At 40.8% G+C, this 19,727-nt stretch overlaps 1 protein-coding gene across 5 annotated transcripts in view; it reads left to right on the top strand.

The window, feature by feature from the left end:
- The window catches only part of SPTLC3 (serine palmitoyltransferase long chain base subunit 3), a 117,644-nt gene that overhangs the window by 67,383 nt on the left and 30,534 nt on the right, over nt 1-19,727 (top strand). For all 5 annotated transcript variants that reach the window (XM_068940237.1, XM_068940240.1, XM_068940239.1 and 2 more), the window contains 2 exons: nt 6,307-6,431; nt 8,531-8,624. In XM_068940237.1, the coding sequence (XP_068796338.1) occupies nt 6,307-6,431; nt 8,531-8,624 (219 nt within the window). The remainder of the gene's footprint in view (nt 1-6,306; nt 6,432-8,530; nt 8,625-19,727) is intronic.

The raw sequence follows: 19,727 nt of genomic DNA, 5'->3' as shown, positions 1-19,727 counted from the left end.
TTCTCTCCTTTTTTAATTCTATGCTCTTTTTAAATTAAAATCATAATAAATCATTTCCTTAGCATAATCATGCCATTTAAGACACATTCCTGAGGCTTTTGTGGAACTTTCAATCTGAAAGAAAAATATTTTCCTTTTTAAAGGCCAAGCAAACCATTACCCCTCATGAGGACTGTAAGCAGTAGTTCCATGAAAGCATTAGCTCATTGCTCAGTGGGAGAAAGCAAATCAAATATTAGAAATTTTTAGGAAGTGAACAGAAAGCCAAACATAGAACATCAGTATGCTGCTGTATAAGGCATGGTTTGCTCTCGGGTTCTCTGTGCAGTTCTGGTCAAAAACACTTAGCAAAACTGGAAAATGTCAGAGAAGGGCAGCAAGGACTGTCAGTGGTCTGGAACAGCTTCTGTGTGAAGAACTACTGAGATAGCAGTCTTCAGCTGTCCAAAACGCCTGTCTTCAGGCTGGAAAAGACCTTTAATGGAAAAAATACAGAAATCTTCAAAATGCTGTGTGGCATGGAAGAGTGGCCAGGGGCTAGCTAGCTGTTCATCGTCTCTTCCAGTACAAGAACTACAGGGCATTGAAGGAAGTTGGTAGGGGGTTTCCAGATAAACAGCAGGAAGCAACTTTTCACACAGGAGGCTTGCAGACCCGAGGAACTCATTGCAAAGAATATTGCAGATGCTAAAACTTGGTTCCCTTTCGTTCAAGGGGACATTGGCCACATACAGAGGAGAGATCACTGATAGACAGTAAAAATACCAACCAAAAATACCTTTTTCTAAGGAAAGTGATTTGAAAATATTAATGGAGAATTGTGCACAACGATTATTTGAAACTATTTCTTGCTTGCTGACTGCAGATCATAATAAAATAGCAATTTTAAACTTTTTGAAATAAAGCAGATTATCATGCCCCACACACTCCCAGGCTTAGTGCTAGGGCAGGGACAGGGGTGTCACACAAGCAGCTGGTAGTTCCAGTGCTCTATTTATCTAACTCCCCAGTATTCCTTATGGAGATGATATACGTGAGTAACAGGAGCAAATGTATCATTAGTGCTGTTCAAGCAGCCAAGCAGGATTCCTGCCTTTTTGAAATCCTTCTCCAGTGATTATGCCTTGGACTAAAAGACAAGATGGAGCCTGCACAGAGCACTTGCAAGGTGACTCATTTTGGAGGGCATGGTTAGGAATGTACAGTGTAATGCCTACCTTACGCTCAGCTGTATGGCTTTTTTGTTTGTTTAGGGATTTTGATATTTGGTTATCTGATTTCCAAAAAGCAAATCTGAAAACCTGTGCCAGCATTTAAATTACAGAAGCAGTTCCATCCCCTTTGTTTTTTTAAGGTCTGATATGAATTTCTATCAGCAGATTCAGGAAGGTAAAAAAAGGTTGTTTGGCTGGTTTTAGTTTTATACCGCTTGAAAGCTTTAATGAGGAGCAGAGCCCGATCTGTACACACTACTGTACAAACACAGAAATAAATGGGTCATTCCTCAGTTATCAGGCAGCTATAAGGAACTAAAGTTCCCATAATTTACAGTTTCCAAGTATGAGCTTAGAGAACAATACAGCTGCATAAGTGAAAGTTAGATATATGTTTCATAATCTTGGCTAGTTTCCTATAGGATAGATTAACTATAGGAAACTATTGGGAAACGATTGACTAGAGGAATTTTCCTTCTTTCTCATCTCCCACTAACATAATTTTCCTTTTTTGCCTGCCCTTTCATGAATAACTGATCCAGTTCATTGTCAAAGAGTCAGATTTGTCTCTGGTATTTCACCATTGCAAAAGTATGCTCTGCAAAGCACAGTTAAGCTCTGGACAGTCCAACTCCTGGCAGGTGGAATGGAAGGCACCAGGAGTAACTAAGGGTTGTGTGATCTGTTTAAAACCCAAAATCTACAGTATATACAGTTACCTATGCACCTGAAGATACTTAGAAACTTAAGACACTGTCATCCAGTCTCTGGCACTGAAGAGGCTGGACTTCAACCGTAAATATTAGCCACGTTGTTTTTTTTTATAAAGGAAAAAAGGCAAACAAAACTGGAAGAAGGAAACTTCAAAATTTTTGTTAAAATGAATCTACTCCTTTCTGAGATCCAGAGATTCAGTTACTGTTACAAGTACATTATTGTATCTATGACACCTGCAGTACCTTTGTGGTATGAAAACCTTATCATCTGACATCAATATGAAGAAAATGTCAACATTTCCCTTCTTTCAAATGCTTCCTTGGAACCCACTTCTTTTGGGGCTTTCTGATACACGTGCAGGGTAAAACGAGGCAACTACATACTACCCGTTGTGCTTCTCTCCTACTCTCATCAGCGTGTATCATTCTACAAGTTTAGGCTTCACTCCTGTACTGGCCTCTGTGGGACAGTGATACTGTCTGGATCATCTGCTCTTGTAGAACAGTGTAAATAAATAATACACTTTCTACATGTTCTATTTCTTTCTACTTCTAATAATAATCCATTTAATCTTTCAGTTGTAAAAGTGTGTATGTGCTTCAGTAACGTTCTTTTTTCATCTCTGACAAATATCTTACCAGATGGAGGCCTCAGTTTATGACCTTGTTTCAAATGTGGCAGGGAAGCTTAGGTGGTGTTTTGTTTTGTTGACTACGCAGCTCAAGATACCTCTGACAAGCCATCATTTTCACAGGGTAGTAGTTCTTTTTCACATTGGTGATTCATACTGGTGATCCCTAAGATTCACAGTTGCTCTTCATATGTGGAAATGACTTTTATGGGGATGCAAAAGCCAATGGGAATCCTTTAAGTGAGTCATATTTCACTCGAAGGCTTGTTACTTGCATCAGTTTACTAATCTAGCTTTTGTTTAACTTGAAGTAAACAGATATTTTCCTACCTTTCCTAGGTTTTAAAATGACAAATAAAAAATGATATTAAAAGATACTGCTTCCCATGTTGGCTGTTTAGCCACTGTATACCATTAGCACATAAAAACCTGAAAGCTTGTCCTGGAGCTATATTGGACAGACTAACCAGTGGCATAAACCATGTTGTCTGAGCTGAAAGAAGTGTCAAAGCTAAATAATACATTGTTTGTTCATGGGAAGTGAACTTCCGAGCCTTGTGTCTGGTAGGCTGACAGTGATTTCTAGTCCCAGAGCATGGAGTAAGTCTATAAAAGCCTGCCATAACAAAACGTACTTCGTGTTTCCTGTCCCCAGAGTACAGAGACAAGCTTAGAGAGGGAACTGGGTCACCAGATTCCGAAGGGGCTTTGCTCTTCAAAGGGAGGGAAACTGTGGAGTAGGCTACCATTGTGAAAGTCCCCCGTTTTGATAAAGTTCTTTGATTTTACTTTCCGTGACACCTGCTATCTTCTATTGCATGCAACTGTTTGACAGGGAGAGAATGACTTTTGAAAGAAACTATTTCCTCTTGGTTTCTTACAGGTACAGGTGGCTTTCTCTCAAATCTTTCGTAGTAAGGTGGCATACGTTATTTAGTCGTATTTTAGTTGTATACCGACTTCTCAGGTCAGACCAAGCTGCAATAAACATAAGAATCAAAACAGATTCTAATGTCTATATCTGTGCATACAGTATATCTGTGTATACAGTGTAACTCTTTATTAATAATAATAGACCTAGCAAATCGCTTCTGTATTTAGCAGATCACGATGCCGGTCTGAATCCATCAAAACACAGAACATTTTCAGGGTCAGAATAAAATGAGTTAACACTGCTGAGAGTGTGTTTAATGAAGACCAGTGTAATTGCTCTTTCTTGTGTGGCTTGAGATGTAGCAGCTTGTGCCTGTGGAAGTTCCTTTGGATCAGATTCACATCAGTCTGGTAGTGCTCTTTGTGCTTGTTGGGGTGGTCTTTGTGACCACCAAGAAATACTAGTGGAAGAACCTCATTCCTCCAGACCATATCCTTCTTCTTGCTTCCCCCAGTGGAAAGAAGTGACATAATTGGTACAACTTATATGGTGGCTAAGGAGCCTCCCATGCTGGAAAAATCTTCTGAAATGGTTAAATAATTCCATAACTTATTAAATAAATACCCCTTTTACTTTAAACTTGTGGAAATGAAAGCCTGTATGCTTCATCAGCTCTACTTTTCCCAGTGTTTATGGCTGTAACTAGCCTCCCACTGTTAATAACTGATGTGTATCATATCACTCCTACCAAACCTCACCTACCACCTACAATGCTACCATTATAATTAGAGTAATTGAAAGCTAAGGCTGATTTTGCAAATCCTTGTCATTCGGGTTTCAGTGGGTTTCAGTTTTGCAAACCCAAACTTCATTGGCTCTAATCTTTAGTCCAGGATTTGTGGGCAATAGTGATATGCAATAATATCTGTATCTATATTCACAGTTAATAAATAGGAATAGGTTACTTTTGTAATGTTTAATCCTTCACCACCACAAAATCAATAAAAAAAGTTGAAAGTGTGCCGTTCCTTTCTGGTTCATCTAAGATAGATGCCTGAATAGAATAATCTGTAGCAAGTCAAGATCTCCTGATTTTTAAAACAAGAAAATATATGATGCAACCCCAAAAAGCAGTTTAACTCCACGCCAGCAGTGGAGTTACCTAACACATCAGGAGGTGCTCTTAGCAGGAGCATAGAACCAGAGACAACCCAACTCAATGTGCTTGTTGTAGCTAATGTGATATGCTGAGTTGCAGAATTCAAGATATATGTAAGTAGTGCAGAAACACTCATGAAACTCTGCAGGAGTCAGCTCAGGTCTAGCGGAGCCTCTGGGCAAAATCACTGCATCACTGTTCTCCAATGTCCATGTAATCCATGTTCTTTCAGTAGCCAGGTGATCCTTGCTCCTTGTCTCCCTGGCTATTGGAGAGTTGCCTGCCTGGGTGATATTCTTCATGTTCTATTTCCAAATGAATGCTATTCTTACAAACTACTTTCTGTATTTAATGAGAACAAAAGTAACAAAATGCTACCTCACTGCAACCAGCTGAGTTAGTGTTGTTGCTGAAATCATACTGCTGCCGTTTTGACTTGAATTTGCTTTTAGTGAGCCTCCCTCCATGAGGAAGGTAAGATCACCTTTCTGACTCATCGCTCTTGTCAAGACAGCCTAGCCAAGCTTCTGCTTTCCCTCCGTTCTTCCGTCCTTTGTCCACCACAACAAACAGATTTCTTATTCCCATCAATCATAATGCCTTTCACTAATTCACTTTACCTATTTTATTGTGACATCAATTCCTGCCTGCCAAGTGCGGTGAGATGTTCACTATCTGACTATCTGAATTTTTCTTCTATTTCTTGCTCACAGCCCTGTTCCTAGGGGAAATGCCCTGTCAGAATTCGCTGGCCGCTCTCTTCCCCACAGATCATCCTGTAAGAGTTCCTACTGCCTTGGTACCTCCAATGCACAGCCAGGCAACCGAAGACTAGACAGTTGGCAAGTTGAGATGATTCATTACTGTTCAAAGTTATTTGTTAACTCATCCTCTTAACACCATCCTTTTCTTTGTTCTCTTCTGTATTTTGGCTGTATTCAGTTGTAAGCTGCTGGGGAAAGATACTGTTGTTTTTGGACAACTGGAGCACCTTATTGGTTTGAAGCCTGCAGGTTTTACTATTAGATAAGATAGGTATCATTAGATAAATATCTTACTATTGGATACCTTATTATTACTAGATAAGACTAGCCTCTCTAGTGTTGTCTTAGCATTTATGTTTGGCTACTAAGGGGGAGAAAAGAGAGTTATCATCACTTATTAGAAGCAGCATAGCTTTTGACTTCTGAAGCAGAAACAGATGGAGAAAACTTTAATTTGTCTATCCATATAAAAATATAATTAAGGATTTTTTACACATACACACAGAAGCACCCAAGGAAAAATGTGGGTTTTTTCTTGTTTTTTGCTCTCTCTCATCCAGAAAGAACTCAAGAACATCAAAGGTGTTTGTTCCAAATTTCCTATAAAAAGGAGGTATATTTTCCATGCTAGGAAAAACACACAAACAAACAAAAATGAATCTTCAGGATAAACCAGATCAAAAATTGGTATCGTGTGAAAAGAAAACTGTCACAGAAACTGCTTTGCTACCTTAACAACAGCAGTATTTGTTATCATTGATTATAGCTGGTTTGCATCCTTCCGTTTTTCCAGTTTATCCCACAGAGCAAAAGCTTCATCAGATCTAAAAAATCTGTCTAATTTAATGGCACACTTCTGGCTTGTTCTTTCATATGTTTTGTGGTCTTAGAATTAATAACTTTCACATGTTAATGAGATTTAAGATTGCCTGTGCTTATTTCTGCAGGCACCCTGGACAAGCATATAGAACTGGAGAAACTTGTGGCCAGGTTCCTTGGTGTGGAAGATGCCATGGTCTTTGGTATGGGCTTTGCAACTAACTCTATGAATATTCCAGCCCTTGTTGGGAAGGTGAGTACTTCCTTAAGGAACACATAGAACAGGTGTTTTTTAAATTGTTTTAACAGCTGTTGCAGTAGTCTGTCCACATATTAAATGGAAAGGCTTGATCTAGGCACAAAACTTGATATCAGGGACCCGTGAGTCATAAGGCTGATGACCTCATGGCCCTGATTATGCTCTTTCATCGTTCTTTGTCTCTGGGTATTGCTATGACACGTATCTAGCATCTATTTAAGGATCGGTGATATGGTTATACAGCTTCTCTTAACGAAGTCACTTCTCCCTAAAGAGTGAACAAATGTTGCCTCCCATGTCACAGGTGTTGTGGGATAAAGTATTGGGGCTTATTGTTTCCGTATTTGCACAGATATTGAGTAGGAATAATTGCCTGGATGCTTGTGATTGAAGAGGATGATTAGGATGTTTTTGTAACACTTTCAGAAAAGAGGAAACACAGTGGTGTCATTCCTGATGAATGGACCTCTGGCCAGCGTTGAAAGCTGGCAGCAAAGACAAGACCAAAGCTGAGGCCATGTGACAGAAGTTGGGTTCTTATTTGTGCTGCAAGAACAAATAAGAATTTGGGATACCTAACACAAAGGCATGAAAATCCATCATTTTGTTCGTCACAGCTCCCAACATAATGAGCTGATACACTGTGCTGTTTACTGGCAAATTCCTCTTTAGTCAGTGCAAATGTGAAACAGTATTTCCCTCTTGGTGGAGATGGAATGAGCTCACTGTGTGATGTATGACCAAGATTTCTTCCAACACACTAGGCTAGAGGTGAAGTCACTTCTTAATTCACTGTTGAAGAAAGATCCAGCTTTTAAGAGATTTCTCAAATACGTGTATACAAGGGTTGGGGGAAAATGCTCAAGCTGCCCAGGACATGAATTTCAGCCTGCAATGGTGCTGGAGAAGTTGTACGGTAATTTCAGAGGAAATGGGTACAAAGAACTGAGAGGAAAATTTATGAAATTGCAGACATGAATAACAGCATAAAAAAGTCCCTCATGTAGAAAGCCTCATGTGGAGATTCTGTTATTGCTGGGATAGTTCGAGGTAAGTATTTAACGAGTGGCACAAATAAAGAACGAGGATTTTTAGTATGACATTATGCAATTGCCCTATGTTAAGGAGATTGATCTCTAAGTTTACCCCTATAATTAAACCTGGTAATTACATTTTGTTGTCCAGATACACATACATAACTCTTACTGTGAGTTCTGCGCACTTGACTCTGGGCAGATTTGTGTTAAATATCTTGCAAGTTTGGTGTAATCTGTATTTCTAAAACAAATATTCACCTAATGTTGTTTTGCCCTCCAACTGAGTAATGAAACACTACAGCATAAAGCCTACAATAGAAGCAGAGCCAAATTAAAGTTCCAGCTTGAATTTTGACCATGAATCCTGAATCCTGTTAATATAACATGCAAAGTTATTTCTCCTGCATTTTTTTTAGATTTTAGAAAGAAAATGAGTTTTCAACTGAGTTACACATTGAAAAAGTGACCGTAGGTAAATTGTGTGTGTTCATGTATCAGAAAAAGAGATAGATTTTGCCTAGTGCCTAGGCTCCACTAAGACATTAATGAAAGTGGGATATATGTGGCATCGATCTGTCCTGTTCTTATTTATGCAACCCAAAGAGCAGTTGTCAGCCCAGCTTAAGTGTAACTGCTACTTACATTACTACCACGCGGTCTTTACAGATATGGCTGTGGCTGATAAAGCTGCATTTCACTTGCAACACAAAAGAGACTGTAGACGGGTGACAGAAGAACTGATATCACTTGATTTTACTAAAAAACGGTCAGTCTCCACTAGAGGTATTCATTATTTCCTAGTTACAGGAAATATTTGATCCCTTCACACCTCCCAGGAATTTCTGAGAATCCACTACCACAGTCTGTCTGCCTTTGCAGTGAAGTCCTGGCATCCCCAGGAAGGGGGGGGGGGGGGAATTCTAATTCACCTTTAAAATTTACAGCTTAATTGGTGCAGTGTTGTATGATAGACACCGATGTCTGTGCACACACACGTGCAGACTTGTGGACAGCCTCACAATTCATGCAGATGCTTACTGTACTCCTTCTCCACAGGGCTGCCTCATTTTAAGTGATGAGTTGAACCACACTTCTCTTGTTCTTGGTGCGAGGCTTTCAGGTGCTACTATAAAAATCTTCAAGCATAATAGTGAGTATTGAAGTTGGAAATATTTAGTGATGTAGATGTTTGCACCTCCAAGGCAAGAGTGCTTCTTTTCAGTTCATGCTTCGCTGTCAGTTCCTCAATAACGCTTTTATCCAGGCAGAAGGATTTAACTGTTCCTATTATGAGTGATTTCTAAGGGGAAAGAATTAGCTATGTATAATTACTCTTGTGCATGATCTGGGTCATAAGGTCGGACTTTAATTTTCAAAACCTGGAGTCTTCACCTTTTTAGTGTCTTTTTAACATGCTGAATGACTGTGTGCTGCTGAAAAGGTGTTGTTGTTGTTGTTGTTGTTGTTGTCATTTTAATCAACTTTCATCCAACATACTTACAATAAGATACAGCAAGCGTGATTTCTCAGAAATGCTTCACGTTCCTGTCTCTGTTTCTAGCACGTTCAATGCGACCACAGTTACACTCATGTGGCATCCCTTTGAAATTGCTGCCCTGAATTCCTAGGTGTTCTGTACACGTTAGCTTTGTAATCACATAATTATCCCTTAAATGCTCATGCTTTTTAACTTTTATATAGTTAATGTTGATGTGGTCACAGTTAGAGACGTTATGACTAGCTTTGATGACAAGAGCTTGTTCTTTGCCCTTATTCTTGCCCTTATTCCCCCTTGCATTTGTCCTTTCCAACCCCGCTATTGCCACCAGGCAGTAACTGCAGCAGAGGTTAAGAAGCTGGATAAGTGGTGAGGAATGAGAAAAAGAGGTCTGCTCGCCTTTGCTAATAGCTAATACAATCCCTGCTCTCTATTAAACATTGTGCTGAGCCCTGAGGTGAGCAAAAATGAATTATGTATATGTTATAAAAGGCTTAGGGTTCCCTTGGAATGAAAGGCACACTATAATTGTAATAGAAGATGTTGTTATAATTAATAGCTATTCATAATTTGGACAAGAAGCAATTTGTGAAGATCACTGGAGAATTAAAGATCATCTGAACCAGAATATTTTTACAGAAGTAATTATTTATAGATTGGCCCATAACATACGCAAACTTGGTCCATTTTCACAATCTAGATATGCTGGGCATAGCTTCCGTACCAGCATTCTCTCAGCTTTTCCTTAGATTGTTCAGTGCCTTATCTCACTCAAACTTAGGTTTGCATCAGATCTTGCAGGATGACCTCTCACTACCCACATCCAAATGTTCTCAGCCTCTCTACTCATCTAGCACTGTGTGCAACCCAGATGGCTTGTGCTGTTTCCCGCCGTGTTTCCAAGACTGTTTCAATCTGAAGAGCCTATTGCCCTCAATTCCTACAGAAGCACTGAAGACATCACTTTGGGCTGTGATCCTTACTTTAAGGAATGCAGTCTTTAACCATCTTTGAACATTTCGTTCCACTTCCAAGAAGCTGATACCTAATCAGCCTCTGCTTGGGCTTATGACAAATAAAAACTGAAGGTTTGCGTAAATATTGCATGAACCTGAAAACAATAGCGACCTAGTCTATCAAGTACCAGTCTAGCATTGGAAAACTTAGACAATCCCTTTAAGCACCTCAGCAAACATTAGTGGAAGCCCACCGAAGCTGGCTTGGAAAAACTCATTGTTTTCTAGATCAGATATCTGATTTGCCAAAGTTAGTCTTGTATGCCATTTCTGAGACATTACCTTAACTAATTTTCACAATGAAATTGTGGAAACTTACGGAAATACTGTATGGAATTTGAGTGTTAGCTTTTGTCATCACAATTTTATAGGCCTTGAGTCTTAATCTGAGTTGCACTTACGGAGCACTTCATACAAAGAAGCTTCACACATTCATGGTCTTTCTCTCAGCCCACTGTGAAGCTTCTCTGTACGGGTTCCGTGGTTAGGAAGTTCTTAACTTTAAGCATCTTTTTAATCACAACCATGAGTTAGGCATCACCACAATTTCCTTGTCTAATGACAAGTAGTAGAACTAGAAAGCACTTAGTGAAGCTTGTAGAAGGTCATTTTAAACAGATAAGAAAAAATGCATTTCTTCACACAGCAGGTAGTGAACTTCTGAAAGCTGCTGCTACAGAAGGCTGTGGAGTTACACAAGTAGGTCCAAAAGAGATCAGATCAATTCATGAGCAGACTAGTTCATACGTGGATATTGAAAGGAATAATCAGGGATGTGCCTTCTAGCATCCCTAACAGTTGAGGATAATTGTGGAGTTTGAGAGGAGCAGACTGTAGGAAGTGGCCAGGCAAAGCAGTGTGCCTAACAGATCTCCTATTGGTGCCATCAGAGATAGAATACTGGGCCTTGTCGACCTTGGTCTGACCAATACGGTTTTTCATAGGTTCTTCACTGACCAGTCACAGTGAGTGGACCATCTTTCATCCAAGGCACTTCACTGCTCATGACCTCCCTGCAGTGTAGCATGGCTGGCACTACAGAGCATGGCCTTGGCTCACTAGAAGCAGACCTCAGAGAATGCCAACTGTAGCACTCGCGGAAGACAACCAGAAAATCCTTCAGATAGGTGTAGTCCATATCTGCAAGCATAGCCAAGTTATACAATCCCTTTCAGGCACAGTTGTCATCTGCCACCCGCAAAAAGAAAATGTTTTGACGCTCTTAAAATCACATGTGTGGAAATACGTTTATGTGCTGTTTGCTTTGGAGAAAATAAATTGTGTGTTGAGAAAGGTAGCAGTGGTTATGGTTATCCAGCATCACTGCCTTTGTAGGACGCACACTGTTTCACCTAAAACCAAGTAGACAACATTGTTCTCTTTCTGTCCGAGAGTAGTGTAATGCAAGTCTGTATAGCAAAAAATGAAGGACACATGACCTAAACTACCAACTCGTGTTATGAGAATTCTTCTCATTCTAGTTAGGCAGGTGCTTGTTGCTTTGCTAGATCAGAGCTGTGTTGCTACCAGATTATCCCTCTTGCTAGCATGTGGAGATATAGCATATATACAGGCACAGACACGCACCCAAAATGTCAGACTCTCTTAGTGCTGTTGTAGTCATGCTTACAAACAGGAGAAGTAAGCTGTTATCCATGTTATACTGCTTGATGCAAAGGGAAGGTTCCTTATGTTGTATTGTCCCTGTGGAGGGATAGAAAACTTCACACAAGGACTTGCCACTGCAAAATCTTTAATAAGCACTAATTTCAGCATCAGGTAGCGATGTGTTCTGTCTTACTTTGTGAAACCCTCGTCTGCGTTCTGGTAGAAGGCAACACCCCTCCCTTCTGAGAAGAGGGGATTGATATGTGTCATTTCCTAAAGTGAAATCAATGACCCTTTATAGAACTTGGCCCCTACCCCCAATTGGAGGGCTTTCTGTGACAAAGGCTTGCTTAAGGCCTTCTGACAAGCGGTTGCAATGATTCTCTAGAAAGGTGCAAAGAAAGGAAACAAAGAGTAAAACCAAGTCCTATTCCCAGACAGATTAGGCTTAATATGCATTTCATTCTTACATGTAAGTATGAAGCCAAGCTGTCTGCCGACATGAGTTGGCTCGTCTCATTTGGAGCTGTGCCAAGTTACGAGCATACTCTTTGACCCAGTATTGCCCTATACTACGCACAGTAGAAGAGATGCCAGTCCTTACTGCCTTACTCAGACATGCTCTCTGTGTAGTTATACTCAAAAATTAAATTCAAATTGGCCAGCAGATTTTGAATTTACCTTTTTTGCTGTCCAAATGCAGTTTGAGAAAGCAGACCCTTTCCATGTTCCGTATTGCTTGCATCATTCTCTTTTGAAATGCTGTGTAATACCCTTGGTAGAACTGCCTAGAATGTATTTAGTTTGGCTCTGACTTCCTTGGTTACATATGTATAGAAGGTGCACTGAGAGAAGGATGAGGTGTGAATAATGTTTGTTGCAGTTACTATAAATGGTTGTCAAAATGAGGAGGACTAATTATGTAATGATTTAGTGAAGCAATGGGATATTTTCTGAACCAGCCGTTTCCTGAATTCAGGAAAATTCAAAAAACATGCACAGTGTGTTCTAGACCTCCTGTTTTCTAACAAGTTTGACATTGCAAATCTCTCTCGCCCTCCCTTTTTTTCCCCCTCAAATGGAAACATTTTTCAGAAAAAAATTATAGGGAAATTTGTCTGTGAAAATTTTATCTTAGAACAGGAGAGGAAAAATTGCCATTTTAAAAGTGTTACTTCTGCACATGCATCCTTCAAAGTGTTTTCCGTAACTAATTCTGTAAGAATGTAAAATTATGTTATTTCATTTCAGAGCATATAATCTGTAATATTGGATCTATTTGTCATTATGCAAAAGTAAATAATTGTACTTATTTCACTAGTAAGTAATCCCTATACATCACTAAGGTGATGTCTCACATAATTCTTATTCTTACAAAAGTTAATTGAATTTATTTTTAATAAATGGGTGACTGTCCTAGTGATTACACTTTTCACAGAAAAATCTGAATAGTTTTCCTAAAACTGACAAAATTGTTAGGCATCTGTGCTTCTCCCAAGTAAAATAAAAGGCATTTGGATATGTCTCCTTTCTGAGAAAAGCATTCCACAACTGAGTTGCATGAGAAGGTTTTCAAGCCTTAAGGTAGATGAGAGAGCAAAAACGAGCCACGGAGCTGTGAGTTCGTTTTTATTTGGACATAGGAATGTAGCTGACTGCCAGTGAACAAACCTTTCCTCGTAAACAGGGGACTGGAATTTATAGGCTGGAATGGAGAGAAACACACAGGCACACCCGCAGGTCACCCATGTGAGAGAAATTTAGGAAAATCCTCCAGTTCAGTCCTATAACCAAAAACTGCTGAATGGAGCATTCCTTTCCTCTGGGCTTTCTTTAGTAGGGTTGCTAGTCTTCACCCTGCCAGGGTAGCCCCGGTAGGTCACAGGGCGTTCAACCTCTAAGGGGCATTTTCTGTTCCAGTGACTTCTGAGTTTTTGTGCGTGCTCCTTGGAGCACCCACTCTGCAGTGTAGGTGTAGTCTTCTGCACCCACTTCAATGCAATTAGGGCCGTCTTTTCCTTTTTGAAAGGGATTGCAATTCAAATCTGCAGGTTGCCTGCTCATGGGGTCAGTCCTGATTTGCAGCAGGGTCTTTCGTTGTAGGTAGAGTGAAACGTACCTCTCCACGAGCATGCATGGTCTATAGCTGAAGCACAGGTACACTTATCCAGCCTAGTTTAACCTAACAGCTGGTGGCACAATACTCAGGAAGAGGCAAGTAGCAATGTGAGGCCAGTTGGTGGATCACAGCTTTTCTGTTTCCTGAAGACGGTCATCTAATGACTGAAATTTGCTCTGACCATCTCCTTGACATTTGCACTGTAAGAAGTGATACGTGGTCTTCTAAAATTTTTCTCCTGTGCATCACCCAGCCTTTTTCAGTCTCATTGAATGTCCTTTAGGTTGCTGCTGGTGAAATGAGATGAGGTACGGAGGAGATCTTGCAGTTACCTGCCATGTGACTACGAAGCTCATGGCTTAAAAATAAGCGCTCTTGCATCCAGTTCCGTTTTCTTTTATTTCTTACCAGCGCTGAGCACTCTGCTGCTGAGCCCTTCTGCCTGCACCTTGGGGGCTGAAATAATTCTCTCTTTTAGAGCAATCTGTACGATTTCTTAACTCCGTGGTAAGAGCTTTAAATCCGACTAGATTCGAGATGGAATTTGTCAGGCTCATAAATAGAGATTATAGGTTGTGTTTCCAGCAGTAGTAGATCGACCCAGGCCTGTTTTCAAAACCCCAGACATGAGTGTGGAACTGAGCAAAATTGTTTGGTGAAAATACGAAGCAATACTTACTGTTTTTAGTGAGCTAGAACAGTTCTGTCTTGCCCATAAAGCGTCTGCCTGTCTTCTCCCCTGCTGTGGTGTGGGCATCATTCAAGTTGCCATTTCCCGTGCAGCGATTTTCTAGGGAGTGAGAAGAAGCTGCACTTCAGCACGTGAAATGCCATGGTGCCAGCAGCATGGCCCAGCAGCTGGTGCAGGGTAGCAAGAGGAAGGGAGGCTAAAACTTCTCTCCACCACAGTGGCAGTAGTGGCATGGCCTTTGCCAGCTTGTGCCAGGTGTCTGGTGTTACCCTGATCATGTCTGGGCTCCAGAGAGCATCTGCCACCCTCCTCAAGTGACCCACAAGGGGTCTCAGGCCCTTTCAGGTATATTGGGGATACACTTTCAGATGCCTTTATTTCCTGCAGCAGTGGGAATAAAAACACTGAATATTGTAGCCCAGGAAGAGACTTACTTATCACTGTTTTATGTTTAAGACAATCTTTTACTAATGTCACGTATTTTAAAGCATTTTTTCAGAACCTCTGACCTTTTTCTTGGTTAAATATTAGCCAAAATCCCTTAACCTTTCTAATAAAGCAGGAAAAGTAAAACCAAATAGCTATATATTAATCAGCCTGTGATTTTATCAAGGGTTTTGTGTCACAGCAGTTCTGGGTCTTGTACCGGTGTTGGATGAGAGCCTATCTTTATTCATTCATTGGACAGATGAATGTGCTTCTGACTATCTACATCCAGGTGAATTCTGTTCATATTTGCCTGTATAAGAGGATGCTGACAAGGCTTGAGCTTTGTTTTTTCATCCTAGTTCTACTGCATTTTTCCCACGTGACATCAGACAAGTAAATTGCAGTCACATTTTCAGGTTGACATGGCTATTCACAGAAATCAGGCTGTGTGGTAAAAAAAAAAAAATCCAGTTCTCTTCATTGCAGCATGCAATCAGAGTATGTGATAGTATGAAGAAGGCAGGCAATTGCAAAGCACAACCAAGTACCTTGGTTAGATGAAAATCTGGTCTCTACTCTGGTGCTTGGATCCACATCTAAAAACTGGGGATCAGAGTAGTATATCCCTAACACCTCCTTAGGTACCTTGTCAGAGTGTTGTGAAGATACTAAGGGTTTTGGGAGAGTTCTCACAAATCAGGTGGTTGATGACAGATCTGTGTCATGCAGGCGTGATCTGTACAGGTTTCTAAACAAAATGTAGGTCTCCTGCTTGGACAACAGATGTGAATTTATGTTAATCCAACTCTAGCATTTCTCAATCCGCTCGGTTAAATTATTGCTTTGGGGTTCATGTGTGTGTGCCATGAGGACACCTCGTAAACACACTGGAGCTGTTGTAGTTAACACTGAAAGAAATTTTAGGCCAGTAGAAGGCCGTTAGATTTCAGCGCGAATATATATTTCAGCAAAGAAAAAAAAAAAAAAGAAAGAAAGAAAGAAAAGAAGTGGAAAACTTACCGTTGCATGTCTGTAAGCAAGCAAACAGATAAAATGGGGAAAACAAAAGGAACAAATGGATGGTTAAAAATTAGCCAAATTTTTCTTTGGTTGCAAATGAGTCTTTGCATTAACTTAGTACAAGGTATTTTTTTCCCCTCCCCAAAGGTTTAAGTGGCCCTTGAACTTAAGAAGAGAGGGCACTATTCTAGCTATTACAGAGCAGGATGAAAGGCACTTTACCCACTAAGGTTTTTTCTTCTTTAAAGCCTCTGGCCACTAGAAGAGACAAGATCATTGCACTAGATAGGTGGACCACAGTGTAATCCAGTTTGGCATGTATTTCCCTGTGACACATACAGACGCTGCCACAAAGAGAAGACTGGTATATCCTGCTCCTAGCATGCTGTGTCTGCATTCACCCTCTTTGATTTGAAAAAGCCATGTCTGACTTGCTAAGTGTGAGTAGGAAGTAGACCTGAGCTGAGGGCTCCTCACTTTCACAGAGCTAAGTATTCACTTGGGGGGGGCAGAGAGGGGATCCTCAGCCTGTTACGGTGGCTGCAGTAAGCACCCCCTGACCCCTTCCACAGAAAGGTAATCAGTGCTGTGATTTCAGAGAAACAACTCCAAGGACTCTCTTGCTGTTCAGAGCTGTGCCAGCAGTCAAGGACTTTTCAAAGGCTAGTTTCTACTAGAATGCAAACTACTATTTAAAATCCTATAGGTACTGTTTAGTCCAACAAAAATGTCTTTTGGTGGTTTTGCTGTTGCTTTAGAGATCTGCAAGGAGGGGCAGCATCAGAAGGAGGAACTCAAGTCACCTCCACAAGGAGAGAGCCTGGGAAGGGTGCAGGGAGAGAGGAGGGGCCGGACACTGCAGAAGATGCACTGCTGCGCGAGGGAGCCCATTGCATGGGAGGCTGAGAAGGGGGAGACAACAGGCCCACAGGGGGATACAGCATTTCTCCGCTTCCCCTTTGCAGTAGCCAAAGCTAATTAGGGAGGCTTTGTGGTCATCAGGCATTCACTTGCCAGTCTGATTCTTAAAATGATTGTAGTTTCCCAGTTCTTGGAATGGCAGGAAAACATGGGGGAAGGAGGGCAAGATTTTCAAGATGTGTTTCAAAATAGTGGCTCATTCCAGCCACAGACTGTGCGTGAACTTGTACGAGAGTGCAAAGTGGGAGAAACGGAAAGCGAGAGCGGCAAACACAAAGGAGAAGGAAGGAAAAACATGCTAAGGATAGTAGGGGCCTTTTTATTTTAATTGCAAAGGATTTAGCTGTCATCACACAGGAGGCTTTCAGCCCACACAGAGGAAAGGCGATGTCATCTCCAGCACTGTAATGTAAGGATGGGTGGATGAGGGGTGGAGACAGTGTATCCCATGAGGAGATGCAGAGCATGCCTGGGAGAGGGCAGGGGCACCCTGCAGGAGTCTGGGCTTCGCCTGCACTGGAGGCAGCATGACACACTGCTGCCCGCCCAGGTCCAGGCTCACCTCAAGAACCAGCAGCAGATGTTGCTGCTATTGTTTCTGTTGAAGTAACTCTGAAGGATCCCAAAAGAGGATTTTACATATCCTCACTAGATTGAGTTCTAATTTAAAAAAAACAACAACAACAAACCACAGTTCCTGCTTTGGAAACCTTATCCTTCATATGTAGACAGTATGTCACAGGTAGTAAGTGGAAACTGAGGCAAGGTTAGGTTCGGTTGTGCTTTAACTAATCGATCAAGTGAAATTCCTAACACCACCTCCTGGGCCCGGTGAAGGGTTGTTAGCCTTTACTGCTGAGGATCCCAGGCTAGTCACGGTCAAACAAGAGAGAACAGTTATTCTCCGTATAACTGGTTATTCAAGATGGACTTCTGCAACTCATCCCTGCCACACTGTTTTAGAGTCTAACTATATTTAATAGGCAAATAATATGATATTAGAAAGTCAGCTGGGGATGTACTGTTTTCTTTATTTCCTGGCATTCAATATAGCCTGCTATGTGGAAAGTCCAAGCACATGTACATAGAGACCGCTGCATCTTTATTTTACCTGAGTAACAGGAGAAGTCTTACAGGAGAAGATTAAAGGTAACAGATTTTCTTCTCCTTCCAATTTCCCCTTTCCAAATAAGAGACTACAAGCACAGAGTAAAAGGGGCAGTAAAATTTGTCTGCACCTTAACAAAGTATGTGTTGACTGTTAAAAGATTAAGAAAGGGACACATATACATGTTTTTCAGAATGAGATATCAAAAGCAAAGGGGTCCTGCAAACACACACGTCCTTAGCCAGGACTCCAGCAGGACTACATGATGCGTTAAGTCAGGCAAGCTCATGTCTCAGAGAGGTTCTTCCCTATCTGCAGTCTCTCCTTCTACACTAGTTTGGACAGAGGAGCTGTTCACATCCGTGTATTTTCTAACTTAGCTCTTTGTCCTCCCCTCTTTCCTTCTTTTCTTTCTGTGTGGATATATATTAGAACAATTGAGTCTTCAAGTTATGATTTCGTTTTTGAGATTCGGGCAAACTGACTTTCCCGAAGTCTAGCATCAGTTTGGACTGCCATACAGACAGAGCACTGAATCGAAAGACCTTGTATGCTTCAGAGGAGACTTTCAAAAGTCCCAGCAAGATTTAGGTGACCAAGACCCAGTTAAATTCAGCAAAGAAAAGAGGGTGCCTAAATTCCACCTTGAGTGACTGGCAGTCTTCCTTCATTTTTGTAACCCGTGAGCTTTGTGTCATCCTGTGGAGACCTTTAATTCTCAGAACTGTAAATGATTTCTGAATATTACCTATTGGACACAGAAGGGAAGGTGAGCAGCTCTCTATTATGAAATAGGCAAAAGCTGCAAACTGTCAGATGACGTATACATTCCTTTTAAAGCACTGGCAAACTTTTATTTCCTTGATTGCCATCTAGTGGAAACTGTGCTGTATGCGTTGTATTATTCATAATAACATTTCTATCTCGAGGCTCATCCAGCTGCACTGATGACTGCGCAGCTGAATTAAGCTGCAACTTACAGTGCATGTGTTGCACTTCAGAAGTTATAGCAAAGTTTTGCTAGGTCAAGAGATTACACTGTAAGGTACAGAAGGGCATGGGTGTTTCTAAGATTTATCTTTCACTGAGATCAGTAAATGGCAGTAGTCAGGGAGGTCACAGGTTATGCATGGTGGACAGTTACTGTGCAAATGGCCTGGTTTCAGTCAACTGAACTACAGGTCAACATTAATATAGCTAAGATGGAAGAGTTATATTTTAAAGATTAGCATTGTAGTATTTTGGAAGGTTACAGTAACTGCATTAAGATGTCTTGCTGAAACGGTAGAGTTATGTCATGAAAAAATGCCATTAATTTTTTCCAACCCACGATTAAATCTGATCTCTAGTAATATTGGGAGTCTTGGGAGTCTCTGTAAGACTTTCTTTGAAAAAATTTTGAAATGTTTATATAGATTCCTGAAAAGTACCAGAATAATTCATTTTGTAGAGTGTTCATTCACACTCGGACACCGGAATGCTGGTTAGATTTCAACTCCGCAGTGAGAGCCACATTTTGATCTGACCCTTATTTCTGTGTATTTCTTTTTTCTTCCCTTTCATGTTTTTCAAAACATCAGTGGCTTTCCTTAAAGTATCTTGTGAGATTATCCACACTCAGCTCTTGAGAAAGCGGCAAGGTTTCTAACGTTGCTCCAGGCCTCCTTTTATTGAAGTCATGCTAGTGCTAGGCATTTTGGCACAGAATTAGGATATCTATGCAATGTGTGTCTATCCACTTGCGTCTCCCTCTCTTTTGAGCATTCTTTCACTCTCTTTCCTTCTTGAGAAGGACAAGACTTCTCTTACTGCTATCCAAACGTGCTTCTGCGTCCTGATCCAA

This window comes from Struthio camelus, chromosome 3 (genome assembly GCF_040807025.1).
Source record: "Struthio camelus isolate bStrCam1 chromosome 3, bStrCam1.hap1, whole genome shotgun sequence".
NCBI lineage: Eukaryota > Metazoa > Chordata > Aves > Struthioniformes > Struthionidae > Struthio > Struthio camelus.
Note: the sequence above shows the minus strand (reverse complement) of the source record. Positions and strands in the feature narration are given on the sequence as shown.